The sequence below is a fragment of the Nannospalax galili genome, unplaced genomic scaffold (assembly GCF_000622305.1).
Source record: "Nannospalax galili isolate Female #2095 unplaced genomic scaffold, S.galili_v1.0 scaffold1543, whole genome shotgun sequence".
Lineage (NCBI taxonomy): Eukaryota > Metazoa > Chordata > Mammalia > Rodentia > Spalacidae > Nannospalax > Nannospalax galili.
Window position 1 is genome coordinate 53,690 of NW_008349228.1, and position 19,650 is coordinate 73,339.

Consider the following 19,650-nt stretch of genomic DNA (forward strand, 5'->3'; position numbering starts at 1 on the left):
GGGGAGATGTTAGAGTATCAAAAAAAAAGAAAGAGTACATGAAGTTATTAGAAAAAATTGATGGGGAGATTATGGGAGGAGATTGAGGGGAGGGAGTAGGCATGGATTTGAACAAAACACCTTTTATGATTATATGCATGTATGAAATTCTCAATAAATTATTTTTTAAAAAAGTTCATAAAGTGGGGCTGGAGAGATTGCTCCGTGGTTAAGAGCACTGACTGCTCTTGCAGAGGACCTGGGTTCAATTCCCAGCACCCACATGGTAGCTAACAACTGTCTTCAACTCCAGTTTCAGGGGAATTCAATGCCCTCTTCTGACTTCTATGGACATTGCATTATACGGTGCACTTACATACATGTAGGCAATATAGTCATACTCATAAAAAATATTAATTTTTTTTCAGACAAAAGAGTCCAGAGAGGCAAAACATGACAAGGTACTTCATTTTTATTTTCATTTTTGTCTAGTTACTTTATAACAATTTCACAATTATACAAATAGTATCACATGCATAAATAATGTTCTCAGTACCACTTTAAATATTTTTAAGGCAAGGCTTTAGTTTTGCTTTGAACTAATACTATGGACAGGTAAAGAGTTACCAAACACTACCAAAAAGGCTAAGTCAATTTTAATTGTAGTAATTTAATTATTCATCTCTATAACTAAAGAGAACTCACACTAAAAGTGTGCTTTCAAGTGCTGGGTCAAAGGTTTTCTTTTTTAAAACCGTATTTATTATTGCCATTGTTGTTATTATGTGTATGGGGGGGTATTCATGTCACAGCATTTGTTGGCCAGAGGACAACTTTGTGGCATCCTTTCTCTCCTTCCATGTTTACAGGACTTCAGGGATTAAACTCAGGTCCTCAAGCTTATGTTGTCAGGCAGCAAGCACTTTACCCAATGAGCCATCTCACTGGCCCATGAGAGGGTATAAGCCTATAGAAACTGAATCAACTGCCAATCACATTTTTTAAAGGTCCATAAAGGCATTTGAGAATTCCTTAAATACCTTTCATGTGCTATCATAATGTCAATAACATCACTCCAAGTTCACAGAATAAAACATTCAAAGGTTGCACCTTCCCAGAAGCTTGTCATGTTTTAACTGGTATATACATAAAAACTTGCAATTAGCTATGTAAATGTGTGGGGAGCTATTACGCAAGGCAGTGCTGTAAAACCTATTAACCTAATTTTGAGAGGCCATAACCCCTACTTGCAAATCCCTTTCTCTGCGTCTAATGGACCAGCTGAAATCTAGACATTCATGCAAAATAACAGTAGAAGCAGAACAAAAGGTTCTCAGCCCCACTGCCACTCACTATCTGCCCAACACTGTCTTGAATTTCAGTTCTACTGTCATCTACCACGTACTCTCTGCAGTAGTCCCCTTCACAGCCTGTTCTCTGAGTATCACCACACTTAGCACACTAAAATCTACTAAATGATTTCTGGAAACTGAAGGAAAATTGTTCTCCATCATTTATTTCTAGACACTGAAAGTGTTTGGTACATGTTAAATGTTAAATAAGTGCTTGCTGAATTAATGAATTATTAATCAAACTAGAGAACATCAATTATAAATGTTGTAACTAAGTACTGTAATATGTATTCTGCTCCTTAAAATTGTTTAGTATCATGTCAAAACAAGAAACAATAACTAGTAATCTTAGCCAGTTTCCAATAATGCACTCATCTTTACATTCCTTTCCTTTCTGTGTACATTGGCACACAATAGAATCAGCTTCCAGTACCTAGTCTGCATTCACATTCACTACGTGCCTGTAGATACCAAAAGGCAATTCTTAATAAACATTCTTCATGAAGTGACATACCAAAAACATCAACAATATCTATTAAAATGAATTTCCTCATCTACATCTATTTCTACTTTCAAATCAGTTCTGTTTCATAACAAAAGCTAGGTCTAACCCCTTTTTATTTTCATTTGATACAAAAACAAACCATACGGCAACAGTTTCTGTCATTCTTACTATTACTAATTTATGTTTCTTCCTTCTTTATGTCCTTATAGGTAAAACTGCACATAAATTCTGATAAGATAACCAAATTGCTTATTACTATAAATTCTCATTAAAAATTACACATTAAAGGAGGTCTCTCTTAGCTAAGGTTTCACTTTCTGAGGCCTAAATTTCCATTGTTTTAGTTACCTGTAGTTAATTGAAAATATTAAATAAAACTCTAGAAATAAACAATTCATGCATTTTTAAATTACATGCAACTCTAAATTAAAAGATGAACTCTCACACCATCCCACTCAATCCCACTGGGAATATGAATCATCTATACTGTCTGTACATACTACTCACCTATAGTAACATCCCAATTATCAGATTAACTGTCATAGTATTATAGTACTTGTATTTAATTTAATGGCATCAAAACACAATACTGACACTGGCAATATTATTAAAGTATACTCTTATAATTGTTTTATTAGTATTGTTATGAATCTCTTACTATGCCTAAGTTATAAATTATACTTTATCACAGGTATGTATATATAGGGGGGAAATGGGATAGGGTGTGGTATTAGCCTGGGTTTCAAGTACGCACTAAAAGACTTAGAGGGTGTCTTCCCAAAAGACTAAGGGTATATTATATGTATGTCTATGCATACATATATTTGTAGAAACCAGTTTCTGAAATGAGTGAAAAGTGACACATATTTCACTGTTTCCATCAGGAAGATCAGAGAATACTGGGTAGTATGGCATTTTTTATTTTGAAAACTTATGTGTAAAACTATAGACCTATCAGGAAATAGCTAATTTCTTTATCTCTTGCACAACAATAAGAATTCCAACTTTGGGGGCCTGGAGAGATGGCTCAGTGGCTAAGAACACTGACTGTTCTTACAGAAGACCTGGGTTCGAATCCCAGCACCCACATAGCAGCTAACAGCTGTCTGTAACTCCAGTTCCAGGGGATCCAGCAGCCTCTTCTGTCTTCTGCAGGCATTGCACAACACCGGTGTACTTAGCTACATGCAGGCAATACACGCATACACATAAAATAAAAATAAAAAGAAATTTTAAAATTTTAAAATTCCAACTTTCAATGCCAGTATATTCATTATAAATAAATCATTATTAAGAACAGTAAGTAGTGAAATTTGAACTTTAAAAAATATAGTATGCATTTTAACACAATTTGTATTAAATGAACTTTCAGCTATGGTATCTTAATAAAACCATTACATAAATAAGCATTAAAACAATTAAGTCAATGAAAAAGTATCCATATAACTATATTACAGATCTCAGAAAATAGACATTCAGAAAAGATGTAAGGCTGCTCAGTAGTAATGTCATATAAAACTCAGCAAACCTTCCAATTGCAGTTAGACTTCAAAGAGCCAATAGTAGCTCATGCTGAACCAGGTTAGGAAAACCTTCCTCTGTTCACATTTTTATTTTCTTAGCATTTCAAGCAAATATTCAGCCTGAAATTAAAAGATAAAAAGGCATATGTTTTAATTCTACATATCACTGCCTCCCAAATAATTCTCTTGGCATTCCTATTATAGTAAGTGAAACCAAAAGAGCAATGACCTACATATTTTGTTTTTAAATGTCTCTTACAAGTATCTGGGCATGGCTGCACATGCCTTTAACCCTAGCACTTGGGAGGCAAAGGCAGATGAATTTCTGTGAGATCAAGGCCAGCCTGGTCTACATAGCAAGTTCCAGGCAAGCTGAGGCTACAGGGAGACTCTTTTTCAAAAAACCAGAAAAAAAATCTTACAAGGGGTTGGATAGATGGCTCAGCTGTTAAGAGAACTGGCTGTTCTTGCAGAGGACCCAGGGTTTGGTTCCCAGTACCCACATGGTGGCTAAACCATTCTTAACTCTAGTTCCAGGGGATCCAACATCCTCTTCTGGCCTCCACAGGCATTCCATGACATGGGTGCACTTACATACATGCACGCAAGACACTCATACATACAAAATAAATAAATTTTTTAAATGAAAAAAAATCTTACAAAAAGAAAATATAATAGTTTTATAAACTATAATAAAGGTACTCAATAAAAGTTTTTAAAATAAACTAGACATTGAAGAAACAAGTATACTTTACTAAATGATGTAAGTGAATCTTAAGTTACATACTATGTGATTCCAATTATAAGACATTCTGAAGAGTAGAAATTTTGAAGACATAAAAAGATTAGTGGTAGCTAAGGACAAGAGGGGAGGGTGAGATGAACAGGTAAAGCACAGAGGATTTTTAGGGGAATTATTCTGTATGACATATCATTAGACATGTGTCAAAGCCTATAGAATGTACAACACCAAGAGTGGATCCTAAGGTAAACCAAGGACTTTGGATAATGATGATGTGTCAGTGTTGGTCCTCTGATTGTAGGTGTACCACTGTGGTGGGGACAATAAGGGGGAAGACTGTGTGTGTACAAGCAGAGGATATACAAGAATATTGAATTGCACTCAACCCTCAGTACTTCAAACAAAAAAAAATGAGTCTTTAAAAATGAAAGTAATTTGTATGTAGTCTTTCAGGTAGCACGTGGAGCCAGAATTTATAGACATTTCTGAATTCTTAGGTCATTTTGTCTGTTCTGAGACAGATCTGAATTCTTGATATTCTGATATATAAAGCCAGTGCTCTTATATATATGTATGTATATGTATATATGTGTATGTATGTATGTGTGTGTGTGTGTGTGTCCTGATTACAAAGGTTTATTCATAGCTTCTCTTACTACAGATCATACCACATAAAAAAAAATCCCCCAAATTAAAAATATTATTTGGAATTGGGAATTGTAGCATGTAACTGTAATCTTGGCTCCTTAGAAAACTGAGATAGGAAGACTTCAAGTTCAAGGCCAATATGAGTGACATAGCAAGACATTGTCATAAAATCAAAAAGGACAGGGGTTGAGGGAGTGGCTTCAGTTATAACTCAGTAGAAGAAAGTGTTGCCTACTAGCATAATGAGACCCTGATTCAATCATTATCACCAATAAATAAATAAAAAGTAAATATAGCTGGGCATGGTGGCACACACCTTTAATCCCAGCACTCAGGAGGCAGAGGCAGGCAGAGCTCTGTGAGTTCAAGGCCAGCTGGAGCTACAGGGAGACATGTCTCACAAAGACAAAAAAAAAAAAAGTAAATATATGTATACATTTTCTGGTTGTGTATAAGCAATTTGTTAAAATGGGTGGTCAAGATTAAGAGAGCTGTGTGTGTGACTAATGTTGTCAAGAAAAGAAAAACTAACAAAAAGGATAAATACTTTAAATGTATTGTTATGTTGCTAGTATAACAATATTACTTACTGTGATGAACCAAAAGGAATCTGGTCTATAAACCAACTTTGATAAGAAGCCAAACTGTTTGACTGGAGCTATAACATGAAGGTGTAGATGAGAAATGGAACAGAATGGAGGCTTATGGAAACCCATCCTGAAACAAATAAGAGATAACTGATAAATCACTTTTCCAGATTTTTAATTCCTTTTCATGTTTAATCATACAAACATTAAAGATATCCAAAGTAAGACAAATCACCATTCATAGATCTTTTATTATTTTCTTTATGTATTCGAGTATTCCCATAGTTCCTCTTCATGTTGAAATTCACAGTAATATAAACCTTTTATCAAAGAAAGTCTTAACAGCATGTTATACCTCAGTACAACCTTTAGAAAGTGTGAGTTGACATCCTTTTTAATCATGCCAGTCCTTATCATATTAAGCTTTAATTTTGTGAAGTTAGGACCCTGTAATGAATGTCAAAACAAATCTACTGGATAGTCAAGTAGCTGTGTTCCTTTAGTCCAAGACCTTTCCAGTAGATGGCAGGCTTTCACCTTTAATAAAGTGGGGACATTTAAGTAACCAACAATATTTCAGTAATAAGAGCAAATGTGGGTCTTACTACACCAACATTACAACTATCCCGAACAAAATAAAAGCCTGATTCTTAAGTAGGCCCAAACCCCAAGCTCGAGGGACACTTGTTCCCCTAGCCATCTATTAGAACTGGCTGTCTCCCAGAACTGTGCTGATGGATCTCTCATCCCCTCAGCACGTGCAGATGGAGCTGTCTGTGTCCTCACCCAATGCTGACGGAAGTGACTCTGGAACTCTGTTGCCTCCATGGTGTGGTATACCTGTTCTCTGTCCCTGTCCCACTCCTGTGTATGTTGTACACCTCCACTGCCCACCCAAATTTTATTCAAAATGTTTTCTCCAGCTTCAGCTCCACCCTTATCTCAATAGACCATTCCTAGTACCTCAATTCATCCAAGGTCACACTTCTTCCCAACCTCTGCAGTTACCAGTAGGTGGGTGTGCCTTGCAGTGCTTTGGTATGTTAATTCTCAAGCATACTCATAGTCATCCATTATCTTAGAATGGAGTACCAAATTGAGGTTGCCAGGGAGATACCCTAGTCATCTGACCTAACAGCAAATGCATGGTTTTGCTGGGGTTAATTACAAGTCATTAGTCCAGATTATGTCCATTAATAAAAGTCATTCCAACAAGCAATCATACCATCATTAAAAAAAAAAAACTACTATCATCATATAAATTTCTTGTTAAATAATAAAGGTAATTTAGATGGAATATATTCATAACTGTTTGCTTTATAAAACATGTATTAAGATGATTCTTTTAAATAAAAATGTATCTAAACTATGATATAACCTCTTAAAAATCAGTTGAACTTTGTTAAATTGTAGTTCAGTTCACCCAACAATTCAAGTTAATTTTATTCTGGAAATCTAGTAATAGAGAGAGTGAGAGTAACAAGGGGAGGAGTGCATGTGTGTATGGTATGTACACAGGTGTGCGGTGCACTCAGAGGCCAGAGGAGGACATTTGATGTCCAGATCTACCACTCTCTGCCTTATACTTTTGAATCCAGATCCTCCAGTAAACCTGGAGCCAGGCTGGCAGCCAGCAAGCCCCAGAGATCTTCCTGTCTCTGCCCCTAACAGAGCTAGGGTTACAGGCAAGCATGCAGCTATGCCTGGCTTGTTACTTGGGTTCTGGGGTCTCAAATTCAGGTCCTCAGGCTTGTAGTGCAAATTCTCTTACTACTGAACCATTTCCCTATCCCCATTAATGCATTTTTAAATCATATATTTGTCTAAGAAAATACCCTTTAGCCACAATTTTGTATGAATCAACACATACAACAACAACAAACACCACCACAGAAGACTTACACTGTTTTACCTATCCACTATATGTACTTGCTATTCTGTCCAAACTACAAGTGAAGGTATTCAGATGCTGAGGTGTCTCACTTTCAGGAATACCGCATTTAAAGAACGAATCTGCCACTGATGCATCTCTTCTCATGAAAGACAAATTTCAGAAAAGTCAATAATATGTGTTGATTTCTACCCAAAGCATACATACCTCACATCTGTGAAGTCAGTGAAATTATTCTTTTCAAGAATAGCATTTCCAACAGCTACCATGTTCTTAACTATAAAACAGGAAAGAAACTACATTATACTATGGATATATTAAGCTCACTAAATTTTTTATTTCCTCTTGGATACTAACATGAGCTTAATTTGCCTTTTTCTGGTATTTAAAAGTGGACACTGAAATCACTGATTTTAAAACTCTCTTCCTTTTTAAAAGATTTTTATTTGTGTGTGTGTGTGAGTGTGTGTGTGTGTGTGTGTGTGTGTGTGTGTGTGTGTGTATGTCTGTGTATATGTATATTACATGTGTGCAGGTGCTCACAGATGCCAGAAGAGGGTATCAGATCCCTTGGAGCAGGAGTTACAGACAATTACAAGCCACCCAACACAGATGCTGGGAAGCAAACTTGGGTCCTCTGGAAAAGCAGTGAGCATGCTTACCCACTGAGCCATCTCTCCAGCTCCTTAAAACTCACTTTTTAATATGAGCACTTAAGCCTACAAATTTCCTTCTAGGAACTGCTTTAGTTGCATCCCACAGATATTAATATGTTGCATATTTATTTAGCAATCCAAAATATTGTCTTTTAAAATTTATTTAGGATTTAGAAAAGTGTTATTTAAAAAATATTTTATTATTTTTATTTTATGTGTATGAGTGTATTACCTGTATGCATGTAAGTACACCCATGTCATATAATGTCCACAGAGGTCAGAAGAAGCCATCAGATGCCCTAGACCTGGAGTAACAGGCAATTGTTAGCAGCCATGTGGGTGCTGAGAATTTAACCCAGGTCCTCTGCAAGAGCAGTCAGTGCTCTTAACTTCTCAGCCATCTCTCCAGCCCTCAAAAAGTATTATTTAGTTTAAAAATATCTTCTATATATTTACTTAGTAGCTATTTAGTTGATTTAATTTTTTCAACATGTGTTTTGCTGCATGTATATAAGTGCACCCATGTTGTGCAATGCCCAAAGAGGCCAGAAGAGGGTGTCAGATCCCCTGGAACTGTAGTAGTTACAGATGGTTGTTAGCTGCCATGAGGGTGCTGGGAACAGAACCTTGGTCCTTTGCAAGAGCAGCTAGTGCTCATAACTGCTGAGACATCTTTCCAGTCCCTTAGTAACTATTTAGAAATCTGTTTAATTTAAAAATATTTACTGCTAAAAAAATTAAATAAAAATTTTAAATTTATTTCAAAATAAAATAAATTTACTGCTATGCTAAATATCTAACCTCATTCTACTGTCGTCATATAATAAATTCTGGAAGACTTCAAGCACATGAAATGTGGCAAGCTTTGAGGGGTATGGTGCCCAGTACTCAGGAGGCAGAGGCAAGGAGGAAGTTGTGACCTTGAGGCCAGCCAGGGATGACACTGAGGCCAGCCTGAGATGAGATTGAGGCCAGCCTGGGATGAGTTTCAGGCCAGCTAAAGTGACTCTGTCTTAACGAAACAAAACAAAAAGAAATATGACAAGCTATATTTTAATGTACCTTGGTGAGCATATGTTCTTAAAAAACATGTATTCTGCAACTAAGTGGAGTTCTACAAATAATAGTCACTGGGTATGGCAGTGTTATCAAGCTCTGCCATGTGATTTTTATTTCTATTACTTATAGAAAATGTAAAAGGTAATTACAACAACTTTTAAACTTGATATGAAAATACTGAAATAAAAGCATAAAAAGCAATATAATGAAATCCCAAATCAACTTCAAAATCTAATATGCAATACTTACGAAAACTAGTTATTACAGCAGTGTCTATTCTCCACCAACCTAACTCCACCTTGAAGAGAAAATGAAACTTCCAAAGGAGCTAAAATATTTCTCTAAGATATAACCAAAAGAATTACATAGAATCATACAGTAACTAACAATCAGTAAGTCAGGTAAATTTAGTTTAAATATTATATCTATAAACCTAAGTGATCTTGTGATTATAAATCACAAATGTTCTCAAACACAGTGATAGAACTTCAGATGAATAAAGAGCTTTGTAGTATTTAGAATCAAGTTTAAAACTGGTAATTCTGACACCTATATGTTCATGAACTGTATTCTTAGCTACCTTTTAAAAGTCTGGCCCCCTTTCCATATATTGTAGCCTACCTTACAGTACTGACAAAACTAATCTAAGACCCTGTGATAAAGCCTACTAAACAGATTGGGAGTGAACTGAAAAATGTTTTAGGAAAAGATATCTGAGCAGTCACGGGAGCCATGAGTGGGAAAACAAAACTCAGAATCATCTTCTCAGAAGCATAAAAACTCAACATTAAAATCTCTTAAACTCTGGTACTAATTTATCTGCATTTGAGATTATCAGGCAGGCATAAACAGGACTATCAGGCAATATAAGCTCACATGCTATACCACAAGTTGTTATTTTTCATAGCATCTTTTCATTTTAGAGTCAAGAAAAGCATTATTTAAAAAAAAATACCATTCACTATCTCCTACAGACTTTTAAAAAATATTTTATTTATTATTTTTTATTATGTGTACGAGTGTATTTCCTGCATGTATGGAAGTGAACCCATGTCATGCAATTCCCACAGAGGTCAAAAGAGGGCATCATATCCCTGGAACTGGAGTTACAAAGAGTTGTTAGCCACCCACATAGGTGCTGGGAACTGAACCTGCTCTGCAAGAGCAGCCAAGTGCTCTTAACCCCCGAGCCATCTCTCTAGCTCCCTCTCCTAGAGATTTTAATGATTAAATAAGATGCTTGGAATTTACTTCAAATCCACTCTGGAAGGTTAATCTATGATAAAAGACTGGCCACAAGTTAGTAAACAATGAAGGTAGTATGACAAATACATGAGGGTTATATTGTTTCATTTTTTGGGTCTACTTGATGTCTTACAATGGAAAGTTTCAAAAAGTCCTACTGTTCTTTTTGACAATACCTGACTGGATGTTTCTCTTTAATCATCACTGCCAAGGCCAAAGCCAGTTCAAGATGATATAAGAAGACTGCCATCATCTTACCCAATTCTATCTGATCTGTGTTTAGTTCTTTGTAGTTTCTAATATGCTTCTTTGGTACCACAAGGTAATGATGGAGTGCTGCTGGTTTGATATCTTTGAAGCAAACTAGATCTTCATTCTGAAGAGAAAAGCACATTTGTTAATGAATTTTAAAATTAATTTCCTAACATTATTCTGGTGGGACTATAAATCTGTGAAAGGGGCGTAGGGGGTTATGTTACAATTCAGGCCTATTGAGTAATTTTATGATTGTACCTAAAGTTTATAAAAACAAGCTTCAGATTCTGTCATGAGATACTTATTCCAAAGAACAAAATATCACATAAAGTCAATTTCAAGAAACAATTATGAGTAAAATTCACTGAAATTTCATTACCAAAATCTGTTTTAATTTCATTATTCATTTTCCCATCCTATTACTCAAAATTAAAATCAAATCAAATCAAATCAAAATCAACAAACATAGCTTCTCTCAGCAAAATTCCCTGAGCGTACATTGCTCATCAATTCTCCATTCCAGGAGTCAGAATTCAACTTGAATAAGGACCTCATACCCACACTAGTAATCTTAGTTGTTCTTAGTTATCCTAATAAGCACAACAATCATAAATTTTGATCCATTTTATTATGGTCTTTCTAAGTATTAAATTTAAACATTGATATCTATAGAATATTTGGAAAAGGATAAGATAAAATTCTTGTCAAAGCAAAATTCCAACACAGACATGGGGAAATGGGTAAGAAACCCCAACCCTACCTGAGGAACTATTGGCAATCCATGGCTGCTGGGAGGGCGAGACACAGTCTCTTTCAAGGATGGGACTCTTAGTAAGTTAACCAGGCTTCAGTGGATAGACCCAAACTGAAAGTCATTTGGAGACACAAATTTGAATATATATATATATAGTTACAAAGTATATTGAATTGGGAAGAGAGTAGTAAGAGATGTGGATGGGGAGGGATCTAAATATGATCAAAATGTATTGGAAAAATTCAATTAAAAAAATTTTTTTTCAAAAGCAAAGAAACCTAGGCTGGGAAATGGTTCAGTGGGTTAGTGTTCAGGGCTCCAACACCTACATAAACAGCCAGGTATGACAATGCTGGGAGATGAAGACAGGAGGGTCCTGGAGGCTCAACCACTGAGTCTAGTCAAATCCACAAGTTTCAGATTCAGTGAGAGACCCTGTCTCAAAAATAAGGTGTTGAGCAACAGAGGAAGACACCTAGTGTTGATCTTTGGCTTCCACGTGTGTATACACACATATACACAAACACCACGTGCACACAACAGAATTGTTTTCTAATTTAAAAGCAAAGAAATCTAATGTTTTAGGTAGCCTTTGCTGTGAATTAGATTTCCTCCATGATTTTAAAGTATAGAAACTGGTTCTGTGCTATCATGCAGTCTTCCATTGCTACTACTGACCTCAGCCATGATTCAGATTCTCATTTCCAGAAACACTATCCTCCTTTTCCAAAGACGTGTTGCTAAAAATATGAGACTATATGTATATATATTCTTTTTAATTTTTCAAGTGCTGGATATCAAACTCAGGGCCTCACAAATTCTCGGCAAGTATTTTGCCACTGAGCTATACCCTAGCCCACAGTTTTTCTTTGCAGCATGACTTATGACAGCAAAAAAACTGAACCCAAATGTCGTCCATAACTCAACTAAAATGTTGGTTAAATAAATTATGGTAAAACTATACAATGAAGTACTGAATATCTATAAAAAGAAACTTGTGTTTTGTTTTGAGACAGGGTCTCCCTGTAGCCCCAGCTGGCCTGGAACTTGCTATGTAGATCAGGCTGGCCTTGATCTCACAGAGATTCTCCTGCTCCTGCCACCACACCCAGATCTATGAAAAGAAATGTGAAAGATCCTTATATACTGATGAAATTATTTCCATGATAGACTCTGAATTTTTTTTTAAAAAAAGCAAGGAGTAGAAAAGTGATTTAGCTATTTTGTATAAGGTTCTACAATGCTATTCTGGTTGTAATTCCTACAGACTATTCTAGAACTTACTCCTCCCACCCTTTCAATGATTTTTTTTTCTAACAATTCCTTAAAATGTTTATCAAAATAGCTAGAATAGTTCCTTTATAGCAACTGCACCCTGATTATCTAAAGCAAACAGTCAAGTGCATTTGAAAAAAAATTTCAGTAGCATGCTATCTAAGACAATTTTGATTAAAGAAGGGGAAGTCACATTAGCACTGAGATATTTCCTTAGTATGAGCTCAAGCATGGTGAAATTTAATGCAGTGTTTCTCAAATGGTTATTCCATTTCTATTTTACCACTTTAAAAGCATTTAAAGATAATTTATATCAGTATCGTGAGATATTGGGTTTTTTGGTTTTTTTTTTTTTGAGACGGTCTCACTATGCAGACCTGGCTGGCCTGGAATTCACTATGTAGATGAGGCTGTCCTCAAACTCACAGAGATCCACCTGCCTCTGCCTCCTGAATGCTGGAAGTAAAGATGTGCCTTACCATGTCTGACCCAATATCATGAGATATTAGTATCACAGCTATATGTATCCATTTATGTATTTACGTATATCTGTACTTCATACATAAAAAAGGTAAGATACTGCCCTTGCAACTGACATGTCCCCTGCTAAGAATGCATGGTATAGCCTTTGCTTAACTAAACTCTGCAAAATACAATAAGACAATGTTATATAGAGATCTATGGTGAGGAATTATCTTAAACTTTTTTTGGAAAGGTTTCCCAAACAAATCCCACATGATACTGATAACTCCATTTACTCCAAATCAAATAATCTCCTCTGTACTTAATTATAAGCATCCCACACCTGATATAAGCCCAATAGTTTCTAGGTGTTTACATGAATACATATGATGAATATGTGAATACATTATATAGGCATATATGTAACGAAAAAATTAAATGCTAGATGGATTAGTTCCTCTAAAAATATTCTTTATGAAAGAAGATGGGGCAGAGAGGATATATGAGCAGAGGAAGGGGGAACAGTGTGGAATGCTGACTTACCAAGAAAACATGTTGGTTGCACTCTTGAAATCACAGCAACTGTGATCACTTGTACAAGAGCTGCACATTCCACCAGTATCCTTCCACCAGCTGCATTCTCCCCACTTCCCAGTATGAACTCCATGGCTTTATCCCTTCAGCCACTCTCTTGCCATGAATTCTTAACTTTGTCCCACTGCATTTTTATAAACCACATGGCAAACCCGAGTTACCACAACTGTCCACTTGCCTGAACTCAGGCTGTTGCTCTTCTAATTCTCCTACATACCATGATTTCTTAACTAACTTGGTGTTATTGAGTTTGGCAGCAGGTAATTCTTTGCTGTGAGGAGCAGTCCAGTGCACAGAATGATGTTAACTCCCGTCTCTGCCTACCCAACTGCAGTAGCAGCATCCCCTACCTCATGCCACAACACACATAAATATTCAAAAAACCTAAAATATTCAAGAGATTGCTAAAAATCCCCTGGAAAGCAATACTGGCCCCAATGGAGAGCCTCTGGTCCAATTTGGAAAGTCCTACATGTTTTATCCCCTAAACATTTCTTAAAGTGATCTATTTTTGTTTCACCCCAGCTCTCACATTCTTACTTCAAGTTAAATTACTTCAGTTATCTTCCTAACAGGCTGCCACACCTCCAGACCCATCTATCTGGTCAGCTACAAGTCGTCCTCCATAATGACAGAAAGATCTTTCAAGCATCAAAACCAGCCCAGTATCTTCTCAACCCCTTCCTAACAAGCTTACAGCATTAGATATTTGAGTGTCTCATTTAACTATTCATCCTGAGTCAAAACTCCTTAACGTGAATTTCAACATTCAATGATCTGACCCTCTGTTCTCTGCCCTCTCATCTTGCATCACTCATTCCTTCAAACTCCACATTCCAGTTAGACCAGGGCTGTCTTGCCTTTGGACCACATTAGACAAAGATCTGTCTGGGCCACACGGTTTTGGTCAGCTTCCTTATGACACAAGTAGGACTAGAGTTTCTCTCCACCGGGGACATTCTCCCCCTACTCCCACCCGGCCATCTTCTGTTATATATCTGAAAAACTTCTAGTCTCTTAGACTATCGTTAGGTGCCCCTCCCACCTGCTTACAAAATACTGTAAATCCACCTGACAGCACCACAAGCAACTGGCTTCCTCGTCTATATTCGACCCACCTTTTAACATTATGAAATCTTAAGAATGACCTTTCATCTTGTCTACTCACTGACTCCAAAACCAGGTGCATAACTGGATTTACTTTTACCAAATTAATGAACGATTCTTACACAATCTGTGAAGCTGATTCTCTCAGAAAGTTTCTTTAAAAATAAGTGGAACAGGTGTGACAAAAGTACACCAACTATCTGTTTAAAAATATTTGGGCGAAGTCTTAAGTCTCTGAAATCCATTCCCGCACATCTCTGCTGTTGGGAAATTGGGAGCTAATAACAGACTTCAAACCACTCTCCCCACCCCATCCCAGCCTATTTTCAGCCAAACTGACACTTTTTCACAACTACCATTGTTTTCTGCGACTTTTCGCCTCTGTTTCGGTATTAGAAGTGTGCAGAGTTTTTAAATCACTATTTAGAAAAGACTCCCTGTGATGAACGGGCACAAAGTGCTGCTTTACTGCAAATGCACGCAGAGAGAAACTGGGGAACCTGGCGTGTCACTACCCTCGCTCCCTGCCCAGAAGCAAAGGCACGCTGCAGACATTAGGGGTTCCCAGGCAGAAGCAGCTTCACCCTGCAACTAAGCTGCGAGCAGCAGTTGGGTCTCCACCCATCCGGGCCTGTCGCCGCCCACCTCGCAGTGCAGGAGCTCCGTGTCGGGTTCCTGCTGCCCAGCGATGCGACAGAACACGCAGTTGCTGTCGTAGTCCCCGGGCTCCGAGGGGTTTGCAGCGACCTTCGAGGTCCCGGGCGAGGGCACTTCAGGTTCTGCAGCGGCGGCTACCCTACCGCTGGGAACCGGCTTCTGGGCCAAGACCTGCTGCTTCTCCGCCATGGCGGCCGAGAGGCGGTGTCAAGGCCAGGCGGCCAGCGCAGGGGTCCCTCAACCTCACCTCCAGACGACCCGCGGCTCGCCTGGTGTTTCGCCTGCCGGAAGTTGGCGCACTCACCAGCCCAGACTTGCCTAAGAAAGTGAGCCACCAGACCGCACACAGCCTCAGGCGCAACTGGCCGCCACTAGGGGGCGGGCAAGGGCACTACCGGGAGTCGCCCCGCCCCCGTCGCGTTAGTGATGACGTAAAGTCGCGCAGACGCAGGAGCCCTTTCCGCAACATGGTGACGTGTCGCCCAAATGGGGCCTGCTGGGAGTTAGAGTAACCTAGGTCCAAAAGGCATAGTATAGTGTGACCCTATAATGGATTATGCTATGGTTACAAAAGGTAAGGTCTTGGGCCTGGAGAGATGTCTCAGTGGTTGAGAGAACTTGCCCTTGCAGAAGAGTGGAGATCGGTTCCCAGCACCCACTGCTGGCATCTCACAACACTTGCTCCAGAGGATCCGACGCCCTCTTCCGGCCTCCTTAGGCATCTGTTACACACACACAAATAAAAGTGAGATTTTTTTTAACGACTGGATCTTCTATAGCCCCAGCTGGCCTGGAGCTCAATATGTAGACCAGGCTGGCCTCTATCTCCCAAGAGATCTATGTGCCTGAGTGCTGGGATTAAAGGTGTGCACCACTATGCCCGGCAAGGGTTAGGGGGTTGGGGGGGGGTAGGTCGTTAAAAGTTTGTTTTTTTAAAGTTGCAGATTTAAAGAAAATGGATAAAATTCATGTTTGCTGTTTTTTGCTCAGTCAGTAATTTTAAGATTTAAACTCAAAATGTCCAGTTTGAATATCTGCTTACTTTTTGTTGAATCAAACATGTAGATCAAAATAGTGGACTTTGCAAATGCAAAGAAAAGAATATATTTTGGAAGTTCCCTGCCAGTTCTTCGGTTTGTCTCATCTGGACCACTGCAACAACTTGCTCTTGGTTTCCCTGATGTTCATACAAAAAGCCTTTGGTAGCAATCATTTGGTATTTGACCTCAGCTTTTCTTTTTACAATATGTGGCACTTGCTGTTCATTAAATATGCAACATAAGGTTTTCTAATTGTGAAACCAAGCAAGTTTTTTTAATTCCAACTTTACAGATAAGCTGATTCAGACTTTCTCCTTACCAGGCATCTAATTAATGATACAGTTCAGATAAAGGTTTATCTAATCTTAGAATCCATATACTTTTAAAAATAGGCTTGTTTTTTTTTGTGTGTGTGTGTGTGTGGTTTCTGGCTGGGTAGCCTAGTCTGGCCTCACCTAGGTATCCTCCTGTTTGAGCATCCTAGTTCTGTGCTGGCATTAGAGACATGTACCTCCATGCCTGGCCACAACTCCTTTGTTCCACTGAAAATTTTCTTGGACTCATTTATTATAACAGTTGTGACATTAGTGCTTATTGATTTAAGAAATATATAATAACAGTGCGCTGTGAATTCAGTAATGTTTTTATGACTATATCATCAAAACCAATAATATGTTAGGTAAAAGAACATACACAATCAAGACACATTTCATTTCTTTTGCAGTTATCCACTTGGGTGGGTAATGACGATGGTAGCTTTATAGACCCTCTACATTCTGAGGCAGGATTCGGAATCAGAAAGTTAGATTTTGTCAAATTTAAGTATTACTGTTTTCCTGTCTGTATTATGCATTCATAACACTCTACTTTTTTGTGTGTTATGCGTGCGTGGTATACATGTATTTGTAATGTTCATGTATGTATGCCTATATGCATCGGTATGCACAGATGTACACGTGTGCTTACAGAGGCTAGAGGTCAACATCAGGTGTCCTCTATTGCTCTTCATTTTATTTTTTGAGACAGGGTCTCTCACTCTCACTCAATCTGGAGCTCACCAATTCAAGTAGACTGACCAGCAAACCATCTGGGATCCTCTGCCTCTAACTCCCTAACAGCAGGGTCAAGGCTTTTTATGTGGGTGCTGAGGAACAAATTTGGGTCCTCATGCTTGTATAGCAAGCAATTTACTGTCTGAGCCATCCCCACCACCCCTGAGCCCTATTTTTATTTACATTATCACTCTCTGAAATATCCTTGTTTCCAACTTTGCACATCCAAACTCCACTTTTCAGATCACTCCTAAATGCCACATCCTTTGTGAATTTTCTTTAATTATCCAAATTGGAATAAGGACACTCCCTTATGAATTTATTAGAATTGAGTAGAATTTCATCACTTCTTTTGTAGAACTTATCCTTTTTCATGTTATACCTAGATATGTACATATTATTTTCTTCCTACCTGGAATTAGGTTCTTTGACAACAAGAACAGGTGTCTTTCAATCTCATAGTGCCAAGTACAGGACTTTGTATGTATATTTATAATTATCCTGAACTCAGTTTAGATAATCCCAGTTTTATTGGCAACATAAAAATCAATAGCAATGCAAACATATGCCTTCTTTTGTTCTGCAGACCTGATCAAGGTATTGATTTGGCATAAAGTTTCTTCACAGCCTGTTTCATCTGTTATTTGGTAGCCTTGATACCCACAATGAACACAAGTGTCTTCTATCTTTTCCATGGCTGACTTAGTGGTCAGGAGGAACTAGATGATGTTGTGGTAGTCAAGCTTGTTCTTCTGAGGGTACTCGAGCTGCCTCTGGGGCTGCAGCATTTTGGGCCACGGGAAGGTAGATGATGTGCAGATCTAATTTTTGTGGCTTGTGGATGCCCTTCAGCACTGGTATTTTGACAGTCAACACCTTCACATTGGCTTTAGCTTTGGGAAAGGCAGAAGTTTTGTTCTTTGCTTTTGGGGCTATTTTAGTAAAAAGATGTAAGTAGACATTTTACAACTGTCTAATGAACAAAAGGACTCTTAGGGGCCTAAGATGGTTTAGATTCATATGCATAAGCACAACATACATTAACGCCACATACATTAACATATGAAAACACAGACAGGCCTGAAGACTCTAGGCCCCTTCTGAAGTTTTGGAGCATTGAAGGCTGACTCCTACAAACACCCACATTTAGTGTCTAAGGCCATACACATACATTCAGAAGGCCATTCATCTACATACTGGCACAAATACCTGTACGAGTTGCTTTTGTTCAGACTCTACTCTTGATGACACCTGAAATTGCTTCTGTCATTAAACAGTTTTCTTCCAGTTCCCCAAATTTGAACTTGACATAGATTTCAAAGATATTCTGACATGCTGTTGTACATGTAACAGAACTATACATTAGACACTACTATTCTCATTTTATAAAGAAAGTCAGCATAAAAATAAATTAGCCTAAATTTTTACTTAGAAACTACTATCAAAGTTGCCAGTGACCTCCAAGTCACTGAGCCTAATGGTCATTTCTGTCCTCATCTTTCAGTGATAGTTGGTCATCTGATTCCATTTTGTGAACCTTTCTTCTCTTGTTTTCCCTATCTAATTGGTTCTTTCTCTTAGTCTCCTTTGCTTCTTCCTCTTCCTACCATGGAAGCATCAGGAAGAACACAAAAGTTTTTGGAAATTGTGTGGAAGCTATGTCCTGGTAAAGACACAGGCTGAAGTGAAGGCCTTGCATGTACAGAGACAAAGCTACGTCCAATGAGTGTTTTATATAACTTTCTTTGGGAACAGCACTCAGATTTACAACATGCTAACTTTAAATCTACATGAGTTTTTAATCTATGATTTCTAGTTCCATCTGTGAAAATGTAGACTAACTTACTTGTATGCTAAGACTTTCTGTTTCTTTATAAAATGAAGAGAATAATATAATGCCTAATGTATGACTGTTACATGTACAATAACTGGTAGAATGTGTAAATTGCAGGAGAGCCATAAGCTTCCTTAAAGGAAGACATAAATTCCTCAAGGTGGCCAACTGGTCCAAATTGGCAGCTTGGCCTTTGCTCAAGCCTTATCAACTGATCACTTTCCAGGCTGACAGAGACTGTTTACAGGGCCGATTTATCTCCTTTTGGTGCCATAAGATAACTTGCCTGCTCATCCTGAGAAAATAATCTCAGGAAGAAGACCCTCAATTACCCCCAAGGACGCTGGCACTGAGCAAATTCCTGCAGCTGCATTCAGCAGAGTTCCTGTATAAGTCTAGATCGCTCTGCCTTTCTTCACTGATGCCTGTTTTC

General features: G+C 38.0%; 1 protein-coding gene across 1 annotated transcript; it reads right to left on the reverse strand.

Moving 5' to 3' along the window:
- Positions 1–433: 433 nt before the first annotated feature.
- Hint3 (histidine triad nucleotide binding protein 3) lies at positions 434–16,011 on the reverse strand. Its single transcript, XM_008846556.3, has 6 exons — positions 15,280–16,011; positions 10,446–10,563; positions 7,435–7,504; positions 5,340–5,466; positions 3,365–3,479; positions 434–3,017 (listed from the first exon to the last, which is right to left on the reverse strand). Exons 1-5 carry the CDS (start codon positions 15,478–15,480, stop codon positions 3,447–3,449), a joined length of 549 nt encoding a protein of 182 aa, XP_008844778.1. The 5' UTR covers positions 15,481–16,011; the 3' UTR covers positions 434–3,017; positions 3,365–3,446.
- Between the last annotated feature and the right edge of the window lie 3,639 nt (positions 16,012–19,650).

What these genes read in the sequence shown, in the direction of transcription:
- Hint3 (XM_008846556.3), bottom strand. Translation starts at nt 15,480, where the DNA reads ATGGCGGAGAAGCAGCAGGTCTTGGCCCAGAAGCCGGTTCCCAGCGGT. An exon ending in CGGAGCTCCTGCACTGCGAG is followed by an intron (nt 10,564 to 15,279) that starts GTGGGCGGCGAC and finishes TTTTCTCTTCAG; the next exon opens with AATGAAGATCTAGTTTGCTT. An exon ending in ATTCCTTTTGGTTCATCACA is followed by an intron (nt 3,480 to 5,339) that starts GTAAGTAATATT and finishes TTTTAATTTCAG; the next exon opens with GCTGAATATTTGCTTGAAAT.